Source organism: Lagopus leucura, unplaced genomic scaffold, assembly GCF_019238085.1.
Source record: "Lagopus leucura isolate 7727_CA_CO unplaced genomic scaffold, USGS_WTPT01 Super-Scaffold_806, whole genome shotgun sequence".
Taxonomy (NCBI): Eukaryota; Metazoa; Chordata; class Aves; order Galliformes; family Phasianidae; genus Lagopus; species Lagopus leucura.
The window spans coordinates 7,372,101-7,398,389 of NW_024962260.1; the positions used below are offsets into that span (position 1 = coordinate 7,372,101).

At 41.7% G+C, this 26,289-nt stretch overlaps 1 protein-coding gene across 9 annotated transcripts in view; it reads right to left on the reverse strand.

Moving 5' to 3' along the window:
* The window catches only part of GALNT9 (polypeptide N-acetylgalactosaminyltransferase 9), a 151,581-nt gene that overhangs the window by 43,700 nt on the left and 81,592 nt on the right, over positions 1-26,289 (reverse strand). For 8 of the 9 annotated variants that reach the window (XM_042865940.1, XM_042865941.1, XM_042865942.1 and 5 more), the window contains 2 exons: positions 18,756-18,953; positions 11,680-11,797 (listed from right to left, as the gene is read on the reverse strand). In XM_042865940.1, coding sequence (XP_042721874.1) covers positions 11,680-11,797; positions 18,756-18,953 — 316 coding nt within the window. The remainder of the gene's footprint in view (positions 1-11,679; positions 11,798-18,755; positions 18,954-26,289) is intronic. The other variant, XM_042865943.1, reaches the window with a different exon arrangement.

Here is a 26,289-nt window from a genome sequence, read left to right on the forward strand (position 1 = left end):
AATCTGCTTCATACTTCCATTAAAGAGTGCAATGGGCATGATTAATTGCTGCAGGGGGTAAAATTACAGCACAGCTAGTGGAGAACTTGCTTTCTAACACTGTGAATCCCATTAGCGTTAATGGAAATTTAACAGTCAAATCCCCCATGGATCACTTAGAAAAAAATTACCCCTTAAGGTTAAAGGGGGCTGCATTAATAGTATTCTAGGATGCTCTGATTTAAAAGTACTGTAAACCTCCAATGTCATGTAGAAATATGCATCCTACTGGGTTTTGCATATCCCTTGTTATTATACCTATCACATCACCCTTCACAAATGTAATTTCAAAACACAACTCGGCCTATTGAAATGTAAGGCACATTATGGGTAAATTTTCTAAGAGTTATTCAAGGAGATTTATCTCCTAAATTTCTATTAATATTAATGAGAATTGCCCAGCTACGTTGCCAGACACTACTCTGAAAATGAACCCCAGTAGCAGTTTATCAGGCTCCTCGATTCCTCATGCCCACATATAGCAGAACATACAATAAATATAAAGTCTGAAAATTAGGCTGGAAATCTAGGTGCCACATTGTCACGGTCAATGACATTTAACACTTCATCCTGTGCTGAGGATGAGACACAAATAGACCTTTATGAGTGACTTTCTGGAGTGCTGAGCATCAAGAGACAATACAAGAATGTCATTAGAACCTGGCTGAAGGATTCAGAGAAAAATATGAAGTTGCCACTCTAGAGTGCCTTGCTGACTCAGTCCCCGAGTGCCACTGATGACCTGAAGTTCCTGTTGTTGGGCAGCCATGTTAAGAGTTAAACTGCTGAAGTGCAATGCCTACAGTCTGTAGGAACTAAGTTGGACACCTGAAAGAATCACCTTTTAAATCTTTGTTCCTCGTACACAGGGAGGGTAGTACACAAGAGGAGGATCTGACTGCCTGCTGCTCCTGACTGAAAGAAGGTTGGGTGCCAACTGGGATGAAGAAAAAAAAGGAACAGAAAAGGAATACACGTGAAGGAAAAGGAGAGCTGCAAATACTGAACAGCGAGTCTTGGACTGATGCCACTAATCACTTAGAATAAATTATTTAGCTATTTTCCAGTTTACAATTAAGTCACAATTTAAGCAACATTGTCACAAATTCATGCATTGCTCGTAATTAAGTTTCTGGTCATGAATTGTAAACATGACCGTGACTAATAATTATACAGCTTGATATTGGCCAAAGTCATACAGAAGGCATTTTAGCTTAAGAATGTTGAATCTAATTTTAAATAAAATTTCAAGACATACTGAATGATCACTAGTTTTTAATTGACAGGTCAAAACAGATCTATTAAGAATGGACATCTGACAGCTGCTATGTGCGTCTATTAGAGAGCAGGCACCTGATCTCATAAAATATGTTTATTAGCTGATTCAACCAGACCCAGGTCTTTAGAGGAATTGGTTACTGATATTTTAATTAAAATCCACACAGGTTCATCACCTACCTTACAGGTATGCATGAATTGCTAATGTCTATATTGTATGGGAAGATAACATTTCAACCATCAAGTGTCTGTATAAGGGATAGGCAAGCTGGGAGAAAAACCTTAGTTCTCTTTCCTGGTCTGGCTGTCAGAAGGCTGGGAAAGGAGAGCTGTTTATTTTGGACTGTAAGATGTCTGTGCAATGGCCCAGCCTCTTCCCAGAGCCACAGAACAGAAATCAGCAAAATGGCTTAGAAGACAAAAATTAAATGCGAGTGAAATTTAAATTTCCTGAGAAAGTGGCACATCAGTTGGAGCGGGGATCACTGGGGAGGAGCAGAGAAGTCAGAGCAGTGTAATACATGCAAATCACACAGCCACAATTTATCATGCGAATCCACTCTCACAGTATTATATTGCGTGGCACAAAATAAAGTCCCCCAAGGCTCATCTTCTGGCTTACTCGGAAGCTTTAAAGGTTTGCCATTTGAGAATTAATGTTTACAAGATCTGAAAACAACAGACATACCAAGAAGCACTTTTGTGGGCGTGCAAAAAATATCCTTAATAATCTGTGCAGCCTTTTTGACTGAGGATGCTCTGAACCTTATGAGAAATCCCCTGTCTGCTACATCTGGTGTGCATTTAAGAAGCTCCAGTTCTAGGAATCCTGTTGCTTTTTTCTTATCTATTTACTTTGACAGTTTCTTTGCCTCATTTCTAAATCTAGCGCTGTATTTTGAGGGCCAAGGAAGTATTATCTCCATCCCCCTCCCAACCGCTTTGTAAACATTTCCCCTCTTCCCAGCCAGCAATCAGAAAAGCACACATGTTGAGGCTTGGAGCCACCTGCCTGCACTGGCTAATCTTGCAAGAGCTACTTCACATTCTCACAGTTCTTCTCATTAGGTAACTTGCTTTGGAGGGTTCAGCACTGTGGCTGATCTTTCTTCCTCCAGCATTCCATGCTACCCGTTCTCATGGCTGCCCTTGGCACCAACCACACGCACGGTGCACGATGCACACCATCCCTCTGCTGGAGTTCTTGGGACAGGAAACGCCTTTTCCTTCCCAGACTTCTCTTTCTCAACCTCTGGCTAAATTATTGTATTTCTATACGAATAAAGGTATTTCTCTGAAAAGAAAAATGCTTTTTTGTAATCCCTTCCTTCATATTCTACCACTTTGCATGGATTGAGTGTGTAAGAGTTTGTCACAGCACACAAACAGCATGACATATATAGGACAGATTTATAATAGTCCTGTTTAAATTATATATGCTATTGATTATGCATATTAATGCAGTCATTCATGTCAACGTGATGATTGCATATTTACAACTAACAGAGCTGCAGCTACGCAAAGCATTGAGAAATGAAACTTGAAGCCCCCTTAAAGGCAGATCTGCTCATTTAGAAAACTGGTTGAAGTGAAAACAAAGACTCTCCTTTTAAATCTAATGCTATAAAATATCACACTTCCTTACATTCCTGCTTTGAAGAAAAAAACATTTCTGTATTTGAAACTGTGCATTTTGAATTAATCATGCTATGAAGTTCAGCATTTCTATGCAAACCCAAGGATTTCACAGAAGCCCTGAAGGGAGGGATGGCCCAGAACAAGCACTGCTCTGCAACCTCGACATGCATATCAACACATATACAGATGAGTTATCAAGATCTGGGGAGACATTGTGTGCATGGTGCTGCAAAAAGCAGCTTATTTAAGGGAATGAAAGTACACAGAAAAAAGTTATGTTTGTGACAAAAAGACTGACTTTCTGGTAGTCACATGCTCAGTTAGCAGTCAACGAAAGAGCAATTAAAAATAAACAAAATAATGATTGATTTCTATACTATATATAGGAGGGAAATGAAGAAATCTCAATTATGTCATACAAGAAATCTAGCAGAAGAAAGCATATACTATGAGTTACGTGAATTTCTCCAATTATCTGTGTTGATTTCACAACAAGATCTAACGTGCAAACAAATTACAGCTTGATAGTCCAAAATACACTGTCACCACATGTGAAGTGCTACTTCCAATGCCCTCTGCTCCAGTTCTATTTCGGTTACAGACCTGCTTGCCCATGACCAGACATGAGAGCCAGAAGGCCTAGGATCAACACATCTCAGAGTCACCCTGGGTAGGTAGGGCAGCTGGGGGGCAAGGCAGCTGAAACCTCCTCTTAATGCATGGGGACCAAACGCCTCCTAACAAAGCCAAGCAATACTTCAGCAGGAGATGCATTCCAGCTTGGCAAATACCTTCAAGCGAACAAAAGGCCTCTTTGTGCCCAAATGTTGTCCCTGAAGCACCCTATCAAAACTCACCTCATATAATAGATGCATCTGCAGAGGGTACTTTCCCCTCTATGCCTCCCATGTCCTTCTTTAACATTTACTGTTGGAGATCAGTAGCCTATACAATTTATCGCACCTGTCAAGGCTAATTTATTCATGCAATCTGGCAGTAATCAAAAAGACTGAGATCGATGTGCCAGCAAACCCTGACATTTATTCATACTTTAAAGTCTCATTTGACCTTGAACCGCAGCTAACTGGGGCTGAACTTGTCACAAGTCTCACTGGGCCCAGCAGATAGCAGTGAGTGCCCAGACAAGGAGCATGAAAGGCTGAAGTACTCAGGGGCGGGTGGGGAGAAGATGCACCAGAAACCTTGTGACCTGTCGATGAAATACGGTGAGGCCAGCTGGAAGCAGCAACAGAAAAACAGATCTCAAGAGTTGATTTGAGTGTGCCCTCTTACCCAGGAATGTGCTTAGGAATTCACTTAGTCCATCTCTTGCCTTCTCATCACTCAGTCAAGACCTGAACACACACAGCCATTAAGTACAGTTCCTCTAACACACATGTATTGCATCCTACAGAAATCATTTCAGGCTTGGAAATCAGAGCAATTGGTAGGGAAATATAATGAAGTCTATTTAAAATAGTTCCAGCCTCAGCTTTGTCATCAAATGACACTCAAATGTCCTACAAGGACATTTTTAGACTCCTGGCTCAGTTTTTTCTCTGTTGGGTGGAGATACATGTATTTATCTGCTCTCCAGACCAGGCCAGGAATTATGGGCACAACACACTTCAAATTTATTTAACTATTTTTCTGTTAATACAAAGACATTAACAAAAATGACACCCTACTAGACACACACAAAAAAATGTCTTCCATTTCAAGTAAAAATACACAGCTACAGTTTTGCTAAAACACACAAATACCTTCTTATTACAGCCAAAAACACTTGAATTCTGCAATTCAGCAGATTTCACAGTCATATTTTGATACTTCCCTGAGTTCTCCTTGACTGCATTTTTCACACTGTAAGTTCAGTACATAGTATTAGCACTTTTTCTGTTGCATTTGCTTTTTCTAAGCCTAGAACAGAAACAGAAATGACAGAATTGCCATTCTGTGTTGGTTCTCCCTTTGTTTGAAATAGCTAACACCTTCGTGCTGTGTTAGAGGAAGTTACCAGTGAAGATATGTGCATTTGGGCACAGATGTGCCTAACATTGCCACGCAGTCCGATCTGATATTCAGTGAGGACAAACAACGACATATGGTGATACGAAGATAATCTTCCTTATGGATCTAAAATAGTTGCAATGCACAACCACTGACACCACATATGGAGCTGTATAAGTTATAATAAAGTGCCAACAAAGCCTTTCAGTCACCCTGTTTCAGTACTTCTCCAATGGAGGATGCAAAATCAGAGAGTTTGATGATGTTTTACCGGAGACTTTCAATATCTTATTGGAATTCTTGTTCATTTCCTTCATTCTGTACTAAAACTCCTTAATTTTCATAATGTTATTCACGCAGAAACAAAGCAGGTATTGATATTCAGCTCCACAATAACAATAAAAAAGTATGAAGCAAATGTGCAAATGGGTGCCATCAAGTTTCCCACTCCTGGCAGTCAGTATGATCTGAAGATGCATTATTGCACACATCGTATCCCAAAACATTGCCATGATACATTCCACAAAGCTTTTAAAGGGTGTGGAATTGAAGGAAATGATAAACTTCAGTAGGATGAGTAATTTTATTTTATTTTTTCCCCTTTGGACAGTTGGTGACTGGAGCCAAGAAGTGGACTCTGCCCAGTGCTGCCCAGGGTCTCAGAGCAGGACTGAAAACCTCCTGCCGAGCTAGTCATAAAGTCAACTAGCAAACGGGCTTCTCCCTGCTCTGAGAACAACAGATAGCCTTACGCACTGCATTCCATTTCTATATTTTCCATGAAACATAATTATTTTTAATAGATTTATATGTTATGGACATTTTTAAGAGTTCTGAAAAAGATTCAAAATAGTTTATTCACAAAAAGCTTTTTCCAGGTGTGCTGGGCATGCAGCTGAGGGACGAGTCAGGAACCTCTGGATACACAGCAGCCCAAGTCAGGCTTTCAGTAACCATCATCAAAATTAAAGATCCTAGGGAATATTTGGAGCCCTGGATGAGTTTTGGTTTTCAATAGAAAACAGGTTGTATCAGGAAGTTTCTCACCAGCTGCAGCTCATCTCCAGGCTTTTGGTTCAGTCTCGTCATTAGGCAGGGGAAAGCTATTTCAATCTCAGCACAATTAGCACACACAATTTCTCTGCATTTTTACTGACTGCCATTCAGTTCATGCTTGATGCTGCAGCAGAACCCGTACTAGATGAAACCTGCAGGAAATGGCTGAGAAGAAAGCAGAGAGGACTAAGGAGGCATTCTCTTTTCTCAGTTCTTTAGCTGCTGATCTGTTTCTGAAATTTCCAGCTTCGTGCTTTTATAATGTTCTAGTACATGAAAGAGTTTGTAACATAAAATGTTACACTCAATGGAGCATGATGTGATACTGAAGCCAAATGGCCAGATGCTCTTTTCTGAGCTATTTCCAATGCTTCCACTTTAGAAAATGTTTTTAACAGTATTCACAAGCTCTAGTTCTGTAGTTTGCTGGCAATTTCATGCTAGAGCACCACTGCACTATGTTCTGATGAAAACATTGTTTTCCATTTGAGGTTACAGTTATTTTCAATTTAATAATAATAATTAAAAAAGGCACCATCTGGTTCAAAGACATAGCATGCAGGTAGGGAGATGGATTCTCTCCCCAGAAAAAAAAAGATGGTGAATTCCATTTTGAGTACAGTTATGAATATAGAAATTTCTGGTAAGGAAGACACAAAATGTTTGCTATGGGCCAAAGGCCATCTCTAATGGCTTGGCAGTGACTTGTGGTGGCTTCAGCCTCCCTGGGATTCAGCATCCTGGGATAAAATGTCTGCAAGAGCATCTCCATCTCCACTTACAACCAAGTCTGTCTCCTTTTCCAGACAGAATGCATTATTGCATTATACAAATGTCAAGCCTAATCTCATCCTGTTTGAATCAATGTAACTTCTCAGGAATTAAAAGATACTGAACATTTAGACGGGCAGAGGAGTTGGCTCCTCATATATGCACATCACCATAGAATAGATTTTTCCAATCCCTCCTTTAAAGAGGAAAAGGAGTTGCAAATTAATGTAATCCAGACACCGTGAATTCAATCCTTTCATGATTTCTTAGTGCTTGACTTTACAACCTTAACATTCTTTTACCTTTGGAAATGCCTATAAAAATGCTAAATTAAACTGGAGATGGAAAAGAGGGCACCTTTACTTACACGGCTTATCTGGGAGGTGAGACTGGGAGATTTATCACAGAGATCTCTGCAACCTGTGCAAAGGGGTAACTTCAACTAGCAGTAGATTACATCACTTAATAGGATTTTGCTCAGGCAATGCAGAGTTCTGTGCATAACTGGGCACGATCATTTTAATAGCATTTAACTTCATGCTGAAAATGCTGATTTATTGCAATCCACTGTGAATAGGCATGTGTAAGGACACTGTGAACTGCATTTTCAGAAGCTAGGAATTGTTAATAAAATACTTAAATGTTAGATGACATTTAAGTAATTAAATTCGAACCGGAATTTCTTTATACTAAAAATTGCAGCTCAGAAAAGGTCAAAATAAAAATGAAGCCTTTTTTATTAACTGAGATAAACATTTTGATTAACATGTATTTTTGTGCAATTTTCATTTCTACTCCATCACAGCATGTGGGAAAAATAGCATGAAATTCTGAAAAACTCTCTAAAATGGCATTCCTGCTTCTTAGCTCCAGGGCAAAGGGAGTCTGACCTCATGAATCACTGGGGTAAAAAGCATCATCCAGAATTCAGAATTAAAATTTGCCATACATAAATCTTGTGACATTTTTATTACAGCATACCAGCCCAGAATCTGTGTTTAAAACACTGACTGCTCAAAGGAATCTAAATCTCCTTAGCTGAAAGTAATAAAATCAGGTCAGGAATTCACTACTCAACAACCTGCCATTAGCATTTCTGCTCAGAGAAAATACAGTTCATCTGTTTTTAAGGAAAGCAAAGCTGGGTCAGATCACATAAATTTGGAAAGTATGATTTGCTTGTGTATGAAAGTGCATTAGGTAACAGGTTTTATTTCCTGGTAGAGAAATTCCAGTATAGCTGCATCAGGATGTTGAGCAGTACAAACTGTATTTCTGCATGGTCTGAGTTGGGACTGCATTTCTTTGTACACAACAGGTCTGCCTTCAGCTAGGCTGCTTGAGCACTGCTAACCATGAAATCACAGCAGCAGAGAGAGCAAATAATCCGAACTTTCATTCTCTTTTCAGGCATTCTTCTCAATCCCAAGGTACTGTGTGTTCCCAAAGACACACTGCTACCAGTTGCCCAAACTGGCACAAGCCACGTGTGACACCTCTGCACAAGCTGTGGTCACAACTAACCTTAAGGATCCAGCTGAGCCCTGCTGGACTATCAGCTACAGAACTACGTTGTCACACTGGTACCTATGGATACCTCCAATGGATTTCTCTGGCCAGGACTTCTTAAACACGGGATTTCTTAAAGATATCTCAACTGGACAAATCAACCTCAACTGGACAAGTCATTTTTGGTTTTATAACTATTTTTAAAATCTTTGAGGTAGCACTGAGAAGAATTCCCCATAGAATCAGAATTTCTCAAGTTGGAAGGAACCCATAAGGATCATCAAGTCCAGCTCCTACTCCAGCACCAACACCAACTCCCTTCTGTTTCCCAGACTGGCTGCTGCTTTTTCTCAACCAAAGCAGAACCTCCGTAGCCTGGCAGACATTGGCTTCATTGCACAGCTGTCAGGAGAACGTCGCAGCTCTGATTTAAGCAGAAAGATGAATATGAGTTCAATAAAGAACTGCAAAGCACTGGGTCCAATTTCCAATACATGTGGTAGCCCCAGACCATTTACACACTGCTTAGTCAACACAGAAAACTGCCTAGGTTAATTATCTAACTATTCCCATCTCCAGAATTTAGAAAAGGGAAAAGCCAGTAGTGGAATACCCAAGATCATCATTTTTTTTTAATAAACAACAGATTTGAGGGGGATTAGCTGTGTTATCAAACAGTACCCTCCCAAATCAGCTCATTAGTTGCACTGCCTTTCCCTAGTTCACATTATGAAAACTATTTAAAGGAAGGTTCATTAGATGCAGTGTAATCTAATTCAGACACTTTGAGCCTAATCCCTTTTCCTTTAGTAATAACATGGTGATAATATGCAAAGAAGTTTAAAGGATTACTGTTCCAGCTTTTTAAAAGAGGGCCTGTTTTCAGCTGAACACGTTCCACCACCATTATTTCTTGCTCTTTACTCATCCATTTACACTTTCCTTTTCTGTCTTTCATTGCTTCACACAGTCAGAGTCACACTGGGCAGCAACATCCCTCATGCACTGTGGACAGGCTGATGACTGCCTGCCTCTGCTCCCTGCTCAGCTTGCAGCCTCCAGTACTGCACCATGTTGGCAGAGTTTCCCCTGCACACAGGGAGACACAGCAGGATCCCAGTCACACTCACAAGGAACAAGGCCCTGGTTTGCAGCTGGCCACGTTCTGTGGCAGCTCCTGTGTGGATCAGCCTTGGGAAAGGAAGGAGTTTTGCAACTTACTTTGAGATTCTGCAGTTAAAAAAAACTTTCTAAATTCACAGCGATTTCATAAATATCCTTCAGGGAAGAGAGGCGGTCTCTGTGCATTTTCATGCTGCTGGTTTGTGACACCTCAGAGAGAACAAAGGAGGGGATCAGTGCAGGACTTGTGGGTCACCAGGTGCACACCTCACATTACTCACTGTGCTAGGTTCAGGCTGAGAATGTAGATAAATGTCCATGTTACGGACAAGCTCATTTTAGACTAAACTTGCTCGTACTCCTGTGCTTTCACGGAGCTCTTCTCAAACACATGAGTAGGGTTCATTATTCCTTACACAGAAAGAAAGAAACAAGCCAACCAAAAACACACAGGCAGACAAAAACACAACCAAAAAGTGCCAAAGTACAAAGACTGAGAACTTGTTTCTAGATCCTCTGTGTTTACAACTTTAACATGTTCCCTTCCCCTGAAAATCCGTCCTCACAGACTCAAATCCTTGGCTTTTCAAGCAAGTGCCATTTCATAATCCTATTAAAACCTTTGCCTCTGTTTACCAGGAGCCCTAATCGTACCCAGCAAGTTCTTCTCATCTAAGGAAGAGCGACAGCTTTCAGATTTCTTAGGAGACTTATTCATCAGCCACACCAGAGTTTTGCCAGAGCGTTCAATCTATTCTGGAAGCAGCCAAGTGGAAAAAGTTTCAAACAGCTGAAAGCCCTGCACAATGATAAAGGAAAGCTCACACAATCCTGGTAATAGCCTGACCCTCTTAAGGAAAATTGGATGATTTGTGGTAGCAGTTTTTCTGTCCCCTGTGCGAATTCTGAACCTTAAAGTGTAAGCAGCGTAGCTGCACGGTGCCATTAAAAACTCTATCCCTCGTGTGATGCTGGAATAACAAACACACACCCATGTGTGGAAACAAGTGCTGGCGATGATGACCTTCTCCCCCAGCCCACTGGTGTGAAGGAGTTTGTAATCATTTCAGAAAAAAAGAGCTGGATAAAGGATGGACTAATTTGATGCTCAGTGTTTCAGTGTGAGCAGAATATATGCTTTAATGAGCACATTACACACGCTAGGGACGTGTTACTGTGAAATAGGGAATAAAGAGTAAGGGGAAAATAATTAAACAGCAAGCTTTATAATGAGGAAACTGTGTTCATGCAACATTAAGTAGACTAATTTTCAAGTGCTAAGCAATGGCAGGTTCCTTGGACTTCAGAAGGACTTGCTGGAAAGGAGCACCTTGAAAACAAGGGCAAAGGATCACAGCTATCAAACCTCTTATAGGCTCAGAAGCCTGATGCTGTGCAGAAGCCATCTGTCCATGCTCTGCACTGTAGTAAGAACCAGGCAAAATTCATCCCTCCATCCTGCAGTACCTTTTCAGCATCTGTGAAGTGTCATTTTATGTAAGAACATCTTCCCAAATACCTCCCACCCAGAGCTCAGCCAGATATTAACTAGTGCAGACAGCCAGGTGCTCAGTTCTGATTCCATAGCAGTCCTCGTGCACCGGGCTGAAAGGGGTGGAGGCAGTTGGGAAGATGGATGCACACAGAAGTATACTGATTTCTGTACATTCTTCTGAGATTGCTGATGTTTGCCAACGTTGCCTTCCTCAAGATGTGTACTCTGTGACTTCTCCAACATTATTCTCACAGCCTTTGAGGCCAGCAGGATTGGATACCTATACCCTGTAATACTTACTCTATAAAGAAGACCATTAACTTTTTAAAATGCCACTGCCTTCATTATGAGCAGTACATGGCACACTACAGCTGATTTCTTTCAGCCTGGCCTCAGTTTTCTGTTACCACTGCATCTGCTAAGACAACATACGTATATCATCATCTGCACAATGAGCACACACAGACTTAGCACAGCTCTTATCACAAACCCAGCTACTGGGAAAGGCGGCGAATCTGTCTCACTGAGTTCAGACACTGACAAAACGAACCAGTGGACCATATTTCTGACTGTTATCAGTCGTTGCAATGCCAGTAAGGCCAGGAACATCCATTTACTGGGAATGTCAGTTCTAGATAGCACTGCAGTAACAATTACTTCAGCATAATAGCCTATCAGTCAGGCAGCAATTCTGTTGGGCCACGGACTCCCATTTTTCTTTGCAAATAAACATTGCACAAAGTGTCTTCTTTCTTACTCACCCTCATGCCTAATTCAATGTTTTCTCCTCCATAGACCTCCATGCCAGGGTCAAGCAAGCCAATCTCACCAAAATACTCTCGGTCTACTACAAATGAGCATCCAATCATGGCTGGTGTCCTGCACAGAGAGATTAAGAAAAAAATGAAGTCATTTTTTAGCTACTACAGAAACCATTTCACAATAAATTTACACACGCAAAACATTGCTTAGTCCTGAAGTCAATAAAGTTTATCTGTTAGCGTGTACTTCCATCCTCCAATGGACAGTGACTTGTGGAATCAGAGCCATGCAAAAAACAAGCACACTGCCAGACACACTTGGGCCAATTGTCCATGAGACACACGTGGGATGTGAGGTTAAGTACTCTCTTCAAGTAAGTGAAACATTGGTCTATTTCTCCTTTGGTTTACAGACACAACGCACTGAAGCTGAAGTGCTGCTCAAGATAGTGGTGAACAAGAGCTAGAGAATGATTCATTTGAAGATTAATGCACAATAAAACATAAACTTTCTCAGAAATGAGGACTCCCTTTATTCACATATTAAAATTAAGGCTGTGACGAGAGCCACGGATCAATCACTATGAAGTTTGGTTCTCTTGGAATCAACTCTAACAGAGGAATTTCAGCCTTAGGGAAGTCATCTTCCTGCACCCATTTGTTCCAAAAGGTCAAAGGAAACTGAGGCTGAGTGCCACAAACTGGAACATCCATCTTCTCTTAATGTATATGCTTACATACCAGGATTTTTGTGAGAGATGAAACTTACAGATAAAAATTAATTCCTAAAACGTGTATTCTTGTTTATAGTTCCTAGTAGTCATGTCTGAAGACAGACTTGCCTAAACAAAAGCTGAGATCCTCCATCATTGAAAAATCACTTTTAGGCATCCAAGGAATAATTAGGTCTAGAAACTGAAATAAAAGAACTGTGTGACCAAAGAAAGAAAACTCAACAGCTCTGAAACTAAACAAGCTTTTGAGGGTTTAGGTATCTCTTTAGCTTTAACCATGACAAAAAGGGAAGGGAATGGGAAGAAACAGCACTAGCCACTATCTTCATTTGCCTTTCTATGCACATAAAGCTAAGAACAGATGTCACTGGGTGAGTGCTAGAGCACCACTGCTTTGCAAAATGGAGCTACTAGTTTGGGATTTGGGATCCATTTCCTTTCTTGCTCCCTAAAAAAATCCTGCAGAGGCAGCTCCCTAAAGCAGTAGGATGCTCCCCTGAGGATGTTCTCCCTCAATTCCTAATGAGGAGCAGAACATGTAGGCAGAACACACCAGGCTGCTCTCAGGTGCTGCAATCTCTCTCCCTGTGAGATGGATTTTTGCAGTTTCCAGCTCTGTCCATTAAAATACCAACCTGTTAATTGAATGGGGGTGGGAAATATATTTTGGATGCAACTACATAATCATCACTCACAGACAAAGTGAGGACTACCTTTGCAACTCCCTCCCTCTCTTCTATGTTTTATTTTTTCTCATTCAATATATGCAAATGCAAACAGACTCCACAAGCCCTCATGGCATATTCTGAAAAAAAAAATGTTTTCAGCAATGAGCAACAATGGCTGTGCAATGGCAGAAGAAATGACATCCTGCTCATCAGAGACACCAGTTAAAAAATTTCCACTGTAATGTATCTCCACTTGAATTTGGCTTCCTATAGCCACTGCACATCTGCACATCTGCTCGGCTGCAACCCTGGAAGCTGAACAGGACAGTGATCGGTGCAGGGATGGCTGGAAATGATAAGCCTGAGGCTTTGCCCCAGCCACATCCTGATGCAATGGAAGAAACTGCCCAGGAGCTGAACTGCTGAGCTTTCTGAACAGTGCATGCCAAGACTTCTATCAGGTTCAAACAGAGTTTTGGACATTTAGTTCTCATCAAGCCCAGGCCCTTAACTTTCCTGTGTTTTGACTGATCCAACTGTAAACTAAGTGTAATGCGATTGCACAGCCCAGTGAGCTGGTAACGGTGCTGGGACTCAGGAGACCTCAACTCTGCTCTCATCTCTGTCATTCATTTGATCTTCAGTGGATCACCTTCCCCTGCCCCTCTTTCTCTATCTGCAAAGCACAGATAATACTGGGTAAAAGTTTCAGGTCTGCCTTAGCAGCCTAAAAGCCTAACATTCATTTATAAACGCACTTTGAGCTTTATTTTATACTGGACTGCAGCATAACTGCCATATTGCAAACACCTTTAACAAAACTGCCCCTCATAAACCATGAGACCTTTGCCTGGCTGTAAGCACCAGGTTGCTCTCACACCTAACAAACCCCAATATACCTACTGCTTTCAATACAGTGCATCAGGCACTCTCCTGGAAAGTCAGCACTAGATATATGAGCAAAACCGTGTTAGCACATCCTAAGCACTGCTCACCACCCAAGGGTTGACAAACAAGAAGGTGCCTGCCCTCTGCACATCGTGGCTGCAAAGTAGAATAAACTTGCATTGCAGACGTTTCCTATAAAAGGACCTTCTTCCTTAAGATAAAGACTTCATAGTAAAATAGGACATTTTTAGAAGGAAAGTGTCAGAACAGAACAGCAATTGGATGTGTATTACTGATTAGCAACACCTCAAAAGGTGTTGAGAGAATTAATTAATTGATTGGTGGAATATTCTTTCACAGAACTGAAGATCAGCTTCAATTTTAATCAACAGCAGGAGTAAAAAGTTAACAAAGGAAACATACTAAAATGGCTTTTGCAGCTAAAATATTAAAATACAACATAGAACAGCATGATTTTGCACTGCTGAAAGACACAGCATGCTGCTACCAGATCAGGGGCACCTATGTGGCCACAAGCAGTGCTGCTGTGGGATGGCTACCAGAGTTAGGGTGCACTGGCCAGAAATTCAGGCTCCTAAGCAGCACCTCAACCCTGACCTGGCAGATAGGTTAGGGAGCCTGCATAAGCATTTAGTTTTTCTTACAAATCATGCCTTCTGCAATAGAAGAGTCACACCAGGCCATAGGAACAGAAATCGAGGATAGATCTGCTGTTCAGGAGCTGCAGGAAAAAAACTGTCAAGCATAATGAAGGGAAGGTATGCTAATTCCTTTGGAGAGAAACAGCAATGGGAAATAAAGCGACCCAGAAAGCTTGGCTAGGAATGGCAGGGCAGTAAGGATGCAGAATAACATTCTGGAGCCCTGCAGGAGTAGAGTTTATGGAACAGGCAGGATGCCTAAAGGTGGCTGCATCACCATCAGTGTGGTGGACCAGCACAAGGTCTGACTGCATGTGAGAAGGGCACGCAGGCTCCAGCCAAAGCAGGCAGCCTGTGGGCATGTCAGGTGCTCGTTTGCATCCATGTGTGAGACACACATGCTCTCGGGAATGGCTGACTCAGTGCGCACACACACTCACTGCATGCAGTACCAAGCTATGGCATATTAGAGCAGTAAGTGAGAACATATGCAACAATGAAATGCACCACTGCTGCAGAAGGAAGATAAAGCAGAAAGCTGTGCAGTGCTTGGTTGAGGGAGGCTGATTAATGACTCCAGTGTTGGTGGCTGCTGATCATGAAATCAAACAGAGCAGTCCATCAAAATCACGGCAGATTAGGAAGAGGAGCCAGACAGAGCTCTGAAGAGAAGGCACCTTCCTAGCTGTTCCAAAATGCAGCATTATCTTTTGTATGCAGAAAAAAATCCAGCCTGTTTCAGTGCATAGCCAAATTCGTTAGAAACCCTCTGAAAAAGTATCCTTTGTTACACAGTTTGTTGCCAGATGATAAGGACATTTTTGGGCAGTGTTCTCAGGAACACAAATGGAAAATGACGTGATGGACACAGCGTGTCAAAATAACCATCCTCATTTAAATCTTCACATTAGAGGCTCTTCACATCTTAAATGTCAAACATGCAAAATGAATTGCCTGCAGAAGCCGAATTGGGAAACATCAATTGCTCCAAAATTTCAGACTATTAGCACAGGGGAAGAAAAGGAACTGACTTTGAACTGTAGCAGAAATCTTTACAAAATCTCGCACTTTATTCTTGCTACTCCTTTACTGCTGCTTGCACTTCAAGGCTACATCCCCTTTGTCATTTGGACTGCAGCAGCCGGGCTCTGATCCTTGCTGATACCAGGACACAGAGATTCCACTGAAAACCTTTGGTCCCCTGGGAGATCCAGGAGTAAGTATTCAGCTATGCCAAACACAAAACCAATCACAACGTGACTAATTATTGGTCTTTTCTTTTACAGAGCACACAGAGTCTCCAAACAAACCCCCTATTTGAAAAGACAGTGTAAAAGGAAGCCTTGAGAGGGAGGGTGTCAACAGGGGCTGAATGAATGTGCAATTTTTCTGTTCTTGAACAACCTTATGAAAGCGTTGAAAAGACAATCACTGTGGAACAGTTTGTGTGCCCTGAAAACTGGACACAGTTGCAGTTCACCATGTGGGATGCTGGTTAGAAAACTAGGCCTGTATCAGCCTGTATCAGACTTGAGGAGATTTTGAAAGCCTGCTCACTTTTCTGATTTCCCCTTGCTTTTAGAAACACACCTTACATTTTTACAGTTACTAAGTTCATATCAAGCGTGCCTTCAAATTTCAGTTCTTAGTGCAGACTTCATGATCCTTTTCATCAATTCACATGTTCCCTCTTCTCATCACCATAATTACACCGGCATCTCATTTAAAAGCCACAGAATTGCATTGTGTGTCTATAGGCCAGCATAACACAACAGCACAGCCAAATGCTTTAGCAAATCCATCCATCAGAAATCAGTGCAGCGTGACTATCAGGCAGAAGCCCCGCTCTCCTAGATCACTGCCTTGAAAGCACGTGTTCCCAGGGAGCCACGTAAGTGTTCACGGTTCAACATTGATGTCTCTGCATTTTAGAGCATGTAATTCATAATTTGCAGAGAGGTGCTTCTGTATCCAGAACATCTCAGTGCTGCTGGGAAGTGTCTGCAAGAGCCGGGTGCTCTCCTGCTCATGCTGCTTGCCTCATCTCCCTCAGTGCAGTTTATGCACTGTTGAACCGCAGGGTTTCTGCTCAGAATAAAATCACAGCTCTTGAGAGCCAGCTGCTTACGTGCATCAGATTTCAACTCTACTCAGTGTCTCGAGTTCGTGAACCTTATTCAGTTCTGTACCTGTCCAACTCAGCACCACTGCAACTCTGGCAAGTACTTGAACACATACCTGAGGAAAGCCCATGGTAATGGAGGCAACATTGCTGAATGAAAACTAACTCTTCTCCCAGCAACACAGGGATGAAATCTCTTAATTTCTATTGGAAAGATCGATAGCTGAATCCAGAAATACTTTGCAGAATTCTATACTTCAGTGAGTGCACTAACTACCCCTGCTACAAAACTTGTCCAAGGAACTTGCTGAGGTTTATATAACTTTAATCTCTTAGCTCGGTTTTATCTGATATTTGATGATGTTTCTCCAAAATAGAAGAGACTCAAATATGAGAACAACCGATGTGAAAATTAATATAGTGATTCCACATATAAACTGGAAGTAATGAAGTGTGCAAAATCTTTTGGGAATAAAAGACTGAAACCCTGATTTCAAGAGTGAAAGCTTTGGCTGATTAATTTTCCTTCTTCAATATCTATTTCTCAGAGCTGAGTGAAATAGATAGACAATGCCTGCGCTTTTAAAACAATGATGGGAGGACAGGGCACGTTATCCAAGAACAGTGATTTTCTAAGTAATTACTTTCCTGCTTATTGAGGTTTCAAGCTGAGCGAAGGGTCAGTGCTGAAGGACTGTGCTGTGCTGTGATAAGAAAGGTCAGTGTTGCTGTGTATCTGTTTTGCAGTCGCAGGGCAGGAGAATGAACCTAACAGCAACTTGCAACACTTGCTCAAATACGGATTGAAATACTCGTTGTATGAGGGTGAGACCCTGTGTGATGGTCCCACCCAACCAATCGTTTAGAAATGTGAACAGCCCACCTTGTGTCCTCACACTTCTAAAAGACCAGCAAGGGTCTTTCCAGTTGGCTGTGTTGTTTGAGGTTGCTTGGATGGACTGGGAACAGGCATCTCAGAATCTGACAACTCAGGCTCTATGCTGAAGGGACGTACACCATCTTTTCTGCCAAAGCCTGCACTGACACCATACAATAGAGTTTTAGCTCACTTTAGGGTGGAGCTGATAAACATCAGGATGAAGATGCCCCTAAGAAGGTAGTTTGTATCCTTCCTAGGAAAGTTCAAAAACAAGGCAGAGAACCCTAGAGTAAAATCTTTTTTATCATTTATTTCAGCAGTTGCTAAAAAAAGTACCCTTCACTCAGCATGGCACTTTTCAGAGGAGCAATGAGACAACAATCTGCACCAGAGAAGAAAGTTTGGATGTGAATTTTCAAAAGAAGAGGAAAGAAAGACTCATTCTCCTCAGTTCTCATTTTCTCACTGTAACTTTAACAACCCTCAAACTGACTATGACAATTCCTGAATCAGTATTTCCTTAGAAAATTTCATTTCTGTAAGGAAAAATGTTACCTTACAAAGAAAATAAAGTGATGCTCTGCTTATATGGTCTGGTTTCATTTTAAAATTCATCCAGTGGGAAAATCCATAACATGCACAAAGTTCTCCAAAAAAAGAGCAGCTCTCCAATGAGACCAGGAGGTTAACACATCTCCTACTAGTGCTGCCAGGAAGATCTGGTTTGGGCTGATGTCCAAGAATGCTGCCTACAGACCCAAAGTGACAACAGCCTCCTTGCAATCGCACACAAAATACCTTCATTTTTCATACATACAATGTTAATCTGACTCACTACTCATGACAGGGTCCATTTGGAAAATAAAACACAGGTGAAAAAGATCTTTCTATCCTAGCAAGGGCCACAAAGTGAACTTGAATCACATTTTCACAACTAGAGCCAGCACTTTGTGGTGCAGCTCTGAAATGTCACACATGCATTCAGACCCATCTTTGCAGACCCATCCATGTTCCTCAGTTTCATTAAACTACCCCGGCACAAAGTCTGCAGCCTTGCTTAACTTCAATTGCCCCTTGGCAGATAGAGATGTTGTAGCACAAAGTGACAGCATGTAGGTTCACCTGATGGGTGCTGACTCGTCCCCTTTATCGAGCCAGTCCTGTGGAGGGATGATGTACATGCACCAGAGGCCCCAGTTGTAGCCATGGGCTGCATTGGCGTATTGCTGCACTTCAAAGGTGTTGTACTTGATGTTGTCAATTGCTGGCAAGATGATCCGCTTTCTGTCTTCTTTGACACGGGTAAGTGCAGGTTCCACCCTGAGAATAGTGAAAACAGCAAAACATTTTGCAACCATCCAGTTATCCCGGGCCCCTCTTTGCAGTCTGATAAAACAACGTTCTCTAATCCTGAGAGCGAGATGGCAGACCATAACAAGCATGGCAAGATCAAATGCATGTCACCGTCTTAGAGCAAAGGGGCTGAGGTTTGGCATGGCAATACTCACATAGCAGACTCACACAAATCATTGCCCCTATGGAGTTGTACCACTTTGTGTTTAATAACACAAGATTTACCAAAGACTTATTCTTATGCTTTGGGAATGTCATTTCAATTTGTAATGGGCAAGTGTTGAGAGTCACCACGACCAGAGTTAAGTATTAACAGTCCCCTAATGTCTACAGCACCAGATTGCCTCCTGCTGATGAGGTATGAAGAACAAAATGCAGAACAGAGAAAGAATCTGAGGGTTACTCAAAGATTTAAATCTTGTTTTTGAAGGACTGACTCCATCGGACCTTGTTTGAATGACAAACAAGGCTGCACTGTGTCTTCTAAAATCTCTGATGATGAGAAGGTTTCAATAGCCAGATGGTGCAAAGCAGCAACCTGCAGGAAATGTGCCATCATTTCAAAAGGCTTTAAAACATCAGTGTGCTTTCAACAGAAGCTGTATCCCAAAGTCTTTCAGGAACCACTCGCTTCTGGCCAAGGTAGTCTGAAATTGCTAAGAAGTTTGAGAGGAACTGATCCTAAAGGTAACAGACATATATAAGGGTGGAAAGCACTTCTCAAAGCAGCGTTAGAAACAGCCATCACTTCATTCTTTTGTAACTGTTTCCCCTTGAAGCAAACTTTGAAGATTTTGCAGAGCTCTCACGTGTACCTTCTCTGAGGGAAAGGGGGTTTGCTGGGATTCACAGAGGCAGTAGGAGCTGAGCACTGATCTTTTCCCTTTCTTGTAGCTTAAAAGGCAATCATTCCTTCGTGCTTTCAAGTTAGTTGTTTTATGTTCTGTTATCTTCTACTTTATTTGTTACCATGTAGTTTCTTGTGTATGCTATATGAAAGGGACAAGTTATGAAACTAACTCAACCTCCATTTCCCTTCTGCATTGCCTCAGTCTGAACTATCAAAATTTTCTGATCCCATCAGTAAGAAGGTAGCATTTCCTCTGTACTCAGGTATGGCCAAAATATTCCTCTTTTGTGTACACTGACTGCTCATGCGACATCACACTCTTGTTTTACCCCACCCCAGGGGTGCAGTGCATTATTCATTACGCCAATCTGGAAAGTCCTGAGGCCACACACATGCACCCCCATACAGAGCCAATATGACCTGCCAAATCAGGCTAAGCAGCTTTGACTATTAATAAGAGATTATAGTTATGAGATTAACTGCTTTAAAACCCAGTGTGTGCCCACCAGAGAAACTCTTGTAACTCCAATAAAGAAGGAAAGAATACAAAAAAAGGATGAATCTGGCTTGTTCTTTCCATAAGAGGAAGACATTTCCTAGAGGCAGGCATCAACCAGACACACTTCTCCCATCGCTGACTGTGTGCCACCATGCATGGCTGTGGAAACCCTCACTCATAATATCAACAGGAGGCTCTCTCACTCCTTTCTAGCCTCTGGAATAAAGGCTTTCAATATATCAAACATCATTATCAGTGACAGGCCACTGATAAACTGGCAGAGGTAGCCTCCTCTTTGCAGTTATGGGGAAAAAAAAAGTTGGAGCAGGCCACTGGAGAGCATTTGGGGCAGGAGCCTTGTTACAAAACTGACTGGCTCTCCTGCAAACTGACCAACAATGCAGCAGCCTCTGGGCATTGCCCTGGACCCACTTCTGAAGCTCTCGGACACTGCTTTAGCAGATTTAGTGTGGAAGAGATATCACAGAGTAGAGGGATTACACCCTCCAGAGAGCAGTCATAGATGGGATGGGAAAATCCAGTTCAGAGTTCTCTGTTAATTGGCAAAACTCAAAACGGAGTGACTTCTCAGCTAACATTGCACACCTGTGAGATTTTTTTTAGCTTGTCTTGCCCAGTCAGGGATGGCAGAAATAGTCAGGGGTATTCAAACACCAAGCCTTAGAGCATCTCAAAGGGACCTACAGGAACATTCAAATCCCAGCTTCCGTCAATGCATTCTGTGCCACCAACACTGCTTGTGCTGATTTTCTATCTGCCATGATCTCTAGGCAATGGCCAGTCTGTCTAATGAAGTACTACTGCAAGCTTCAACAGGAAGGGGTAATAGATTGTGTTTACATCACTTATCTTAGGTAATTCATGAAACACAAGCCTCTTAGTTGCTGCTCACTGCCACAGAAGTCCAGCCCTGGAACAGCTCTGCTGTACTCAGCAGACTTGCATGATAGCTTTGTGTCTGTAGGCTGAGCTGCAGTGTCATCAAATCCTTTGTCAACCTTGCTGGTAATTCTGGCTTTGTCTAACTGCTTAAGGTTTTCAAAAAGATTATGACATTTTTTTTCCTTATTTTAAGCTGCTATGTTAAATGTGGATTTACTCATCCTCTTTACAGGCTGCAAAGTTCATTTATTTATTTTCTTTCCTCATGCTTTATTGTCTCCACTGCACACGTAGAGATGGCAGGTGCTCCTGGCAGCTTCAGAAGAAAAAGCACTGAGTGGAAGAGGTAGCTGCAGTGCAAGTGGGCTCACCATGCTGTGCTGATGAGCTGCAGTATGGGGTTGGAATATTTCCTTTCCACATGGCCACTGCTGGCAGTGAGGCTTCAGCTCTGCCTGATTAGTTAAGTTGAATTTTGAGATTCATCCCTATTTTTCACAGATGGAAAAAAAAAACACGGTTCCTAGCTTGTATCAAGGTATAGGAACAGGGTAGCAGATGCAAGTTATAATAATAACAAGATTAACAAGTTATTTACTGGAGCAAGAGAAAAAATTCTTCCAGGCAAATTCACAGACATGATAGATTTCAGTAAGCTAAATATCATCACAAGATTAAACTTTCTAGGTAGTACTTCGCCTCATACAGCTCTGCGGCTTTTTTTCCTTCCACCACTCATGAAAAACAGGCAGACAGTTTGGGCTAGAATTTGAGTGACAAAGAAGTTCCTCCCTTGTATCTCTACTAAAAGAATATATATGTCAGTTGTGTCCTCCCACTCTGAATATATGGCTAGTGAATGGATAAGTCAGAAGAGAGAGGACAGTAAATTTAACTCTCTTACAGACTCTGCTAAGCTAATGGCTATTTTCACTTGGGTTTTATTTCCCCAAAGCAGCTCCTGAAATGCAGTAACACACTGCAAATGTCTCATTCCCAGGATTCAGTCCTGTGGCTAGCAGTACATGACTGAAACTCCAGAGGGCATAGGGCTTTACCCTAACCTTGGTGGGCTTCCCACAAGCACAGTGACATGCTGGTAGGAGCGTCCACGTGTTCTGTTAAGTGGCTCCTTGCAGAAACTGTCCTGGAGGATTTGTGGCAAGAATCTGATCAGGAGCACAATCACAACACAGGGATGTGTTGATTCGACAGTGACTGTTTAGCATTTCTCTAACGATAGCGCACACATGTCACGTTTTCACCTTCCAGTGAGAAAAGTGGAGGTCAAAGTATGGAATTTTCAAGGTGCTGAGCACCCATGTTGACTGCTATGGGAGCGCCAGCAATGATGGCACTGTGTAAATGCTCCTGAGATAAATATTAGAGTTAGAAAAAGATCTGGGAGGCAGAATTTAACTGAGTTTAAAATGAGTCTGTGAGAAGATTGAGAGTAAAGGCTGGGGTCATACTGTGATCATACTCACTTCCCTAATCCCGTTGTAAGTCTTTCTATGAAAATATATTAATTCTCTCTTTAACTCTGGGCCAAAGCAGAGCAGCAGAAACCCCAGGAGACATCAGGGCAAACAAAAATTGTATGCTATCTTGCATCCTTATCAGATTGCCAGAGTTCATGCCAATGGGAAAGTCTGATTTTTTACAACGCTTAAAAGAACAGCTTCTTCCAGATAAAAGAAATGGGTAAAAACAAGTTAGTAATGAGCTCCTCAGCACACATGAGTATGTAATTCACCCCTCAAATATGTAAAGCCACCTACTGACTTCAAGCAGACTTTTCAAAATGAACATAGGAAGAATTGTACGTGGTCTAAGAGAAGAAACCACAAGCATGCCACAAGGCAGATCTGCTGCTGCTACCCAAATCTTCTGCTCATGGGGCTTCATGACTTCCAAGAAGCTTTGCCAACCTGCACTACCAGGGAGCAGACCCACAGCCTCTTCCAGTTCTTTAAATACAACAATTCTAATAGACATTCCACAGGAAATCATTTTCCCTTCTTTTTTTTTTTTTTCCTCCCCCTCAATGGCACTTTTTATGTATTTGTCCAAAACCACCAAAACCAAATGCTTTCATAAAGAGCAGGAATCACACTGGGCCCCTAAATTCTGCTCCTGTCCTAAGTAGATGTTTGAATATCTTGGTCTCTGGGTTGTTCTGAGATAAACACACCTTTTTTTTACTCTCCATTATAACCATTCTAATTTTTACTGCAATAAAGGAAAAAAGAACATTGAAAAACAACTTTTTCCCCCTTTCCGGGGGGATTCTCTTTTCTCCCTGCAAGGAATCTTCCTTGAGTTCTTGTATGACATTAAAAGAAAGACAAAATGGTCTCATCTGTTAAATGTTGTGGCTCAGTGGGTTTAACACTTTATTCTACTCTGGCTGTACCACTGTCAGTTACCATTTTAACTAAAAACTTAAAAGAGAAAAATAAGAAAGAAAGCTGTGTAAGCCAAAAGCTTATTCTGCATGTGATTTTATACACCACCTCAGATTTTACTGACAATATACATTTATCAGATGCAGACAAGCAGATTTAAAGACATACATAATTCTCCACTGAGGCCATATGAAGAATATTTCATGCAGAATTCCTTTCAGTAAATAAGTGTTCAGAGAACTAAAAAAAATGAATATACATCGTAATGATTATATATATATCTATATCTATATATCATACTCCCCTCCTCAACCTCAAAGAGGTGGGGAAATTACTCATCTGTTCTCCCTGACATCTCTATCAGCACCCCAGTGTGCCCTGGAGGTGCAGACCTGCAGCCCACAGCAGTGCAGAGGCAGCACAGCTCAGCGCCTGCTGGAGAGTAAAGATGAGCTGTTTGGCTGCCAAACCTGAACAGCTCTTCTCAGCACCACTGAAAGGCAATGAAGATGCTTCAGTGAGCATTCCAGGTTGTTTAGGTAGATGCATAGTTGAAGTTGACTTTCTTATGTGTTCTCTGTATGCAAACTGGCGCTGCCCCAAGAATGCAGAAGGCCCACATGATGTTTGCTGCACGCTGCCCTCTTTACTCAGATAGCATTAGTTTGCTTTTGCTATCTGAAATAAATCGGTTACCAAATCGAACCTCACCTTCGGATGAGGAAGAACTCCTTCAATAAACACACGTCCTTTCCTTTGCTTTTGCATATATAGAACTTCCTTCCCAAGTCAAACTCAGCTTGTTATCACAGATGCTGCAGTGAAGCATGGCCTGATCAGCAGTAATTAGGTGTGAATCCTAAGGGAGGGACTGCATAGGAGGACTACAACCTATTTCACCCTTGGCTTCAGTGCTTCTCTCACTAGAAGAAAAAGCCACCCAGACTCTGGCAGGCCCCCAAAGAACCACATGAGCTCAGTTAGAACAGGCAGGACAGGGTGCTTACCTGCTGGTCGAGTTTGGCTTCCAATGTACCACATGAAAGCATAGGGAAGGGAACTTCCATAAGAAGCGAAGTTATTATGTCTTTGTCCTACAGACACGTAACCATGTCTCCAATATGAAGCAGTTGGGATAACCAAAGCCAAAACAGAAGATTAGGAGGAAAGCAACTTCCTTTTTCATTATATAGTTTCTCAAGAATCCACTGCTTAAGGCCGCTGTAACCAATTGCAGTACATATTACAGCATGAAATAGTATCTGCAAGGGGCTATCTGCAGACCTGGCATCTTGATCTTCAGCTCTTAGTTTCTTAAAATTCCCATTTTCTATCTTTTTAAAACACTGACAACTTCAGGGATAATCTACATTGATGGGCTGTGTGTAGCACAGACAGATGGATACCGAGCTTGTATTTCAGGTCTTCTTTCTCACGTTGGGCTGCCTCTATCTCTCTCTGGTATATTGAAATTTTTTGATGAAATGCTCTTCCTCCTCTGCTTCCTTTTGTCTGACAAAATTTTAATTACTACAGCACTTCATATCTCCATTCAATCCTCCAATACTACTTCTGTGATACGTGCAAAATCAAGTCCTAAGCTAGAAAGCAAGTATAATACTCTATCATTATGTCTTCTTTTACGGCTCCTAGCATCCTTTTTATGGCTGCTAATATATTGTGGTCTCTGCCTTTCTCTTACTGACTTCTGCCCTCCTTCACTCAATGTGCCCCTTTTCTCATCGACAGAATTAACACCCCATTTCTTCTCTCTCTTCTTTCCTGCTCCCACATATAACGTAGTGAAGTTCTTTTCTCCTTGTCATATTATTCCTTCCCATCTCTCAAAGACAGGAGTCTGTATAATGTTCTACATCTTCTGCAGTGTAATTAGCAGCCAGGATGCAATTGTCTGTGCTCAATGTTACTTGTGTAATTTCATGCACAGCAGGTGGACCTAACACAAAAGTCAGAGCAGGAGTGCTCAAATCTGCAGTGGAATGAAGGGAAAATCAAACAGTACAAGCTTAAATATCTCTTCAGGCATGAATGTGCAACTTTCCTGGGAGTTGGTTTTTGTGAAAACTGTAGTGTCTGCCTTTCCAGTAAACTGTTACACACTGGCCTCCTCCCATGCTTCCATTCCTCTCCACTCCTGCTGTCACAGCAGCAGCATTTGCTCTCACTGCCAAAAGCATTAAGGGGAACGGGTCAGTAGAAACTCTTTGCTCTGTGCTAACACATTTTAACACCTGAGAAGCAGAAAAGCGGCAATTAAGCACAGTAAGACAAATAATTCAACAGTTAATTTGACCTGCCAGGTTGTGGAGTATTTTTTAAACATCTTACCATATTGTATTTCAGTTTAGAAGAAATGTCCCTAGAGAGTTATGCTGTGAGAGCAGCCTTTGAGTGCTATTGCGTGATCCAAGGCAAGAGCTCACCCACAATGGGATGACTATAGCTTAAAGAAAAGATGTAGGTTTTTTTATTGCCAGAGCTCTGCATATTTCATGAGAAAGTGATGAAGTCCTTTTCTGATTCCCTTTGAATTTATCTGCCAGCTGATTAGGCAGGTAAAGCAGCCACAGAACGGAAGACTAAAATTACACTGCAGGTAACTGACTGTTAGATGGAACACAA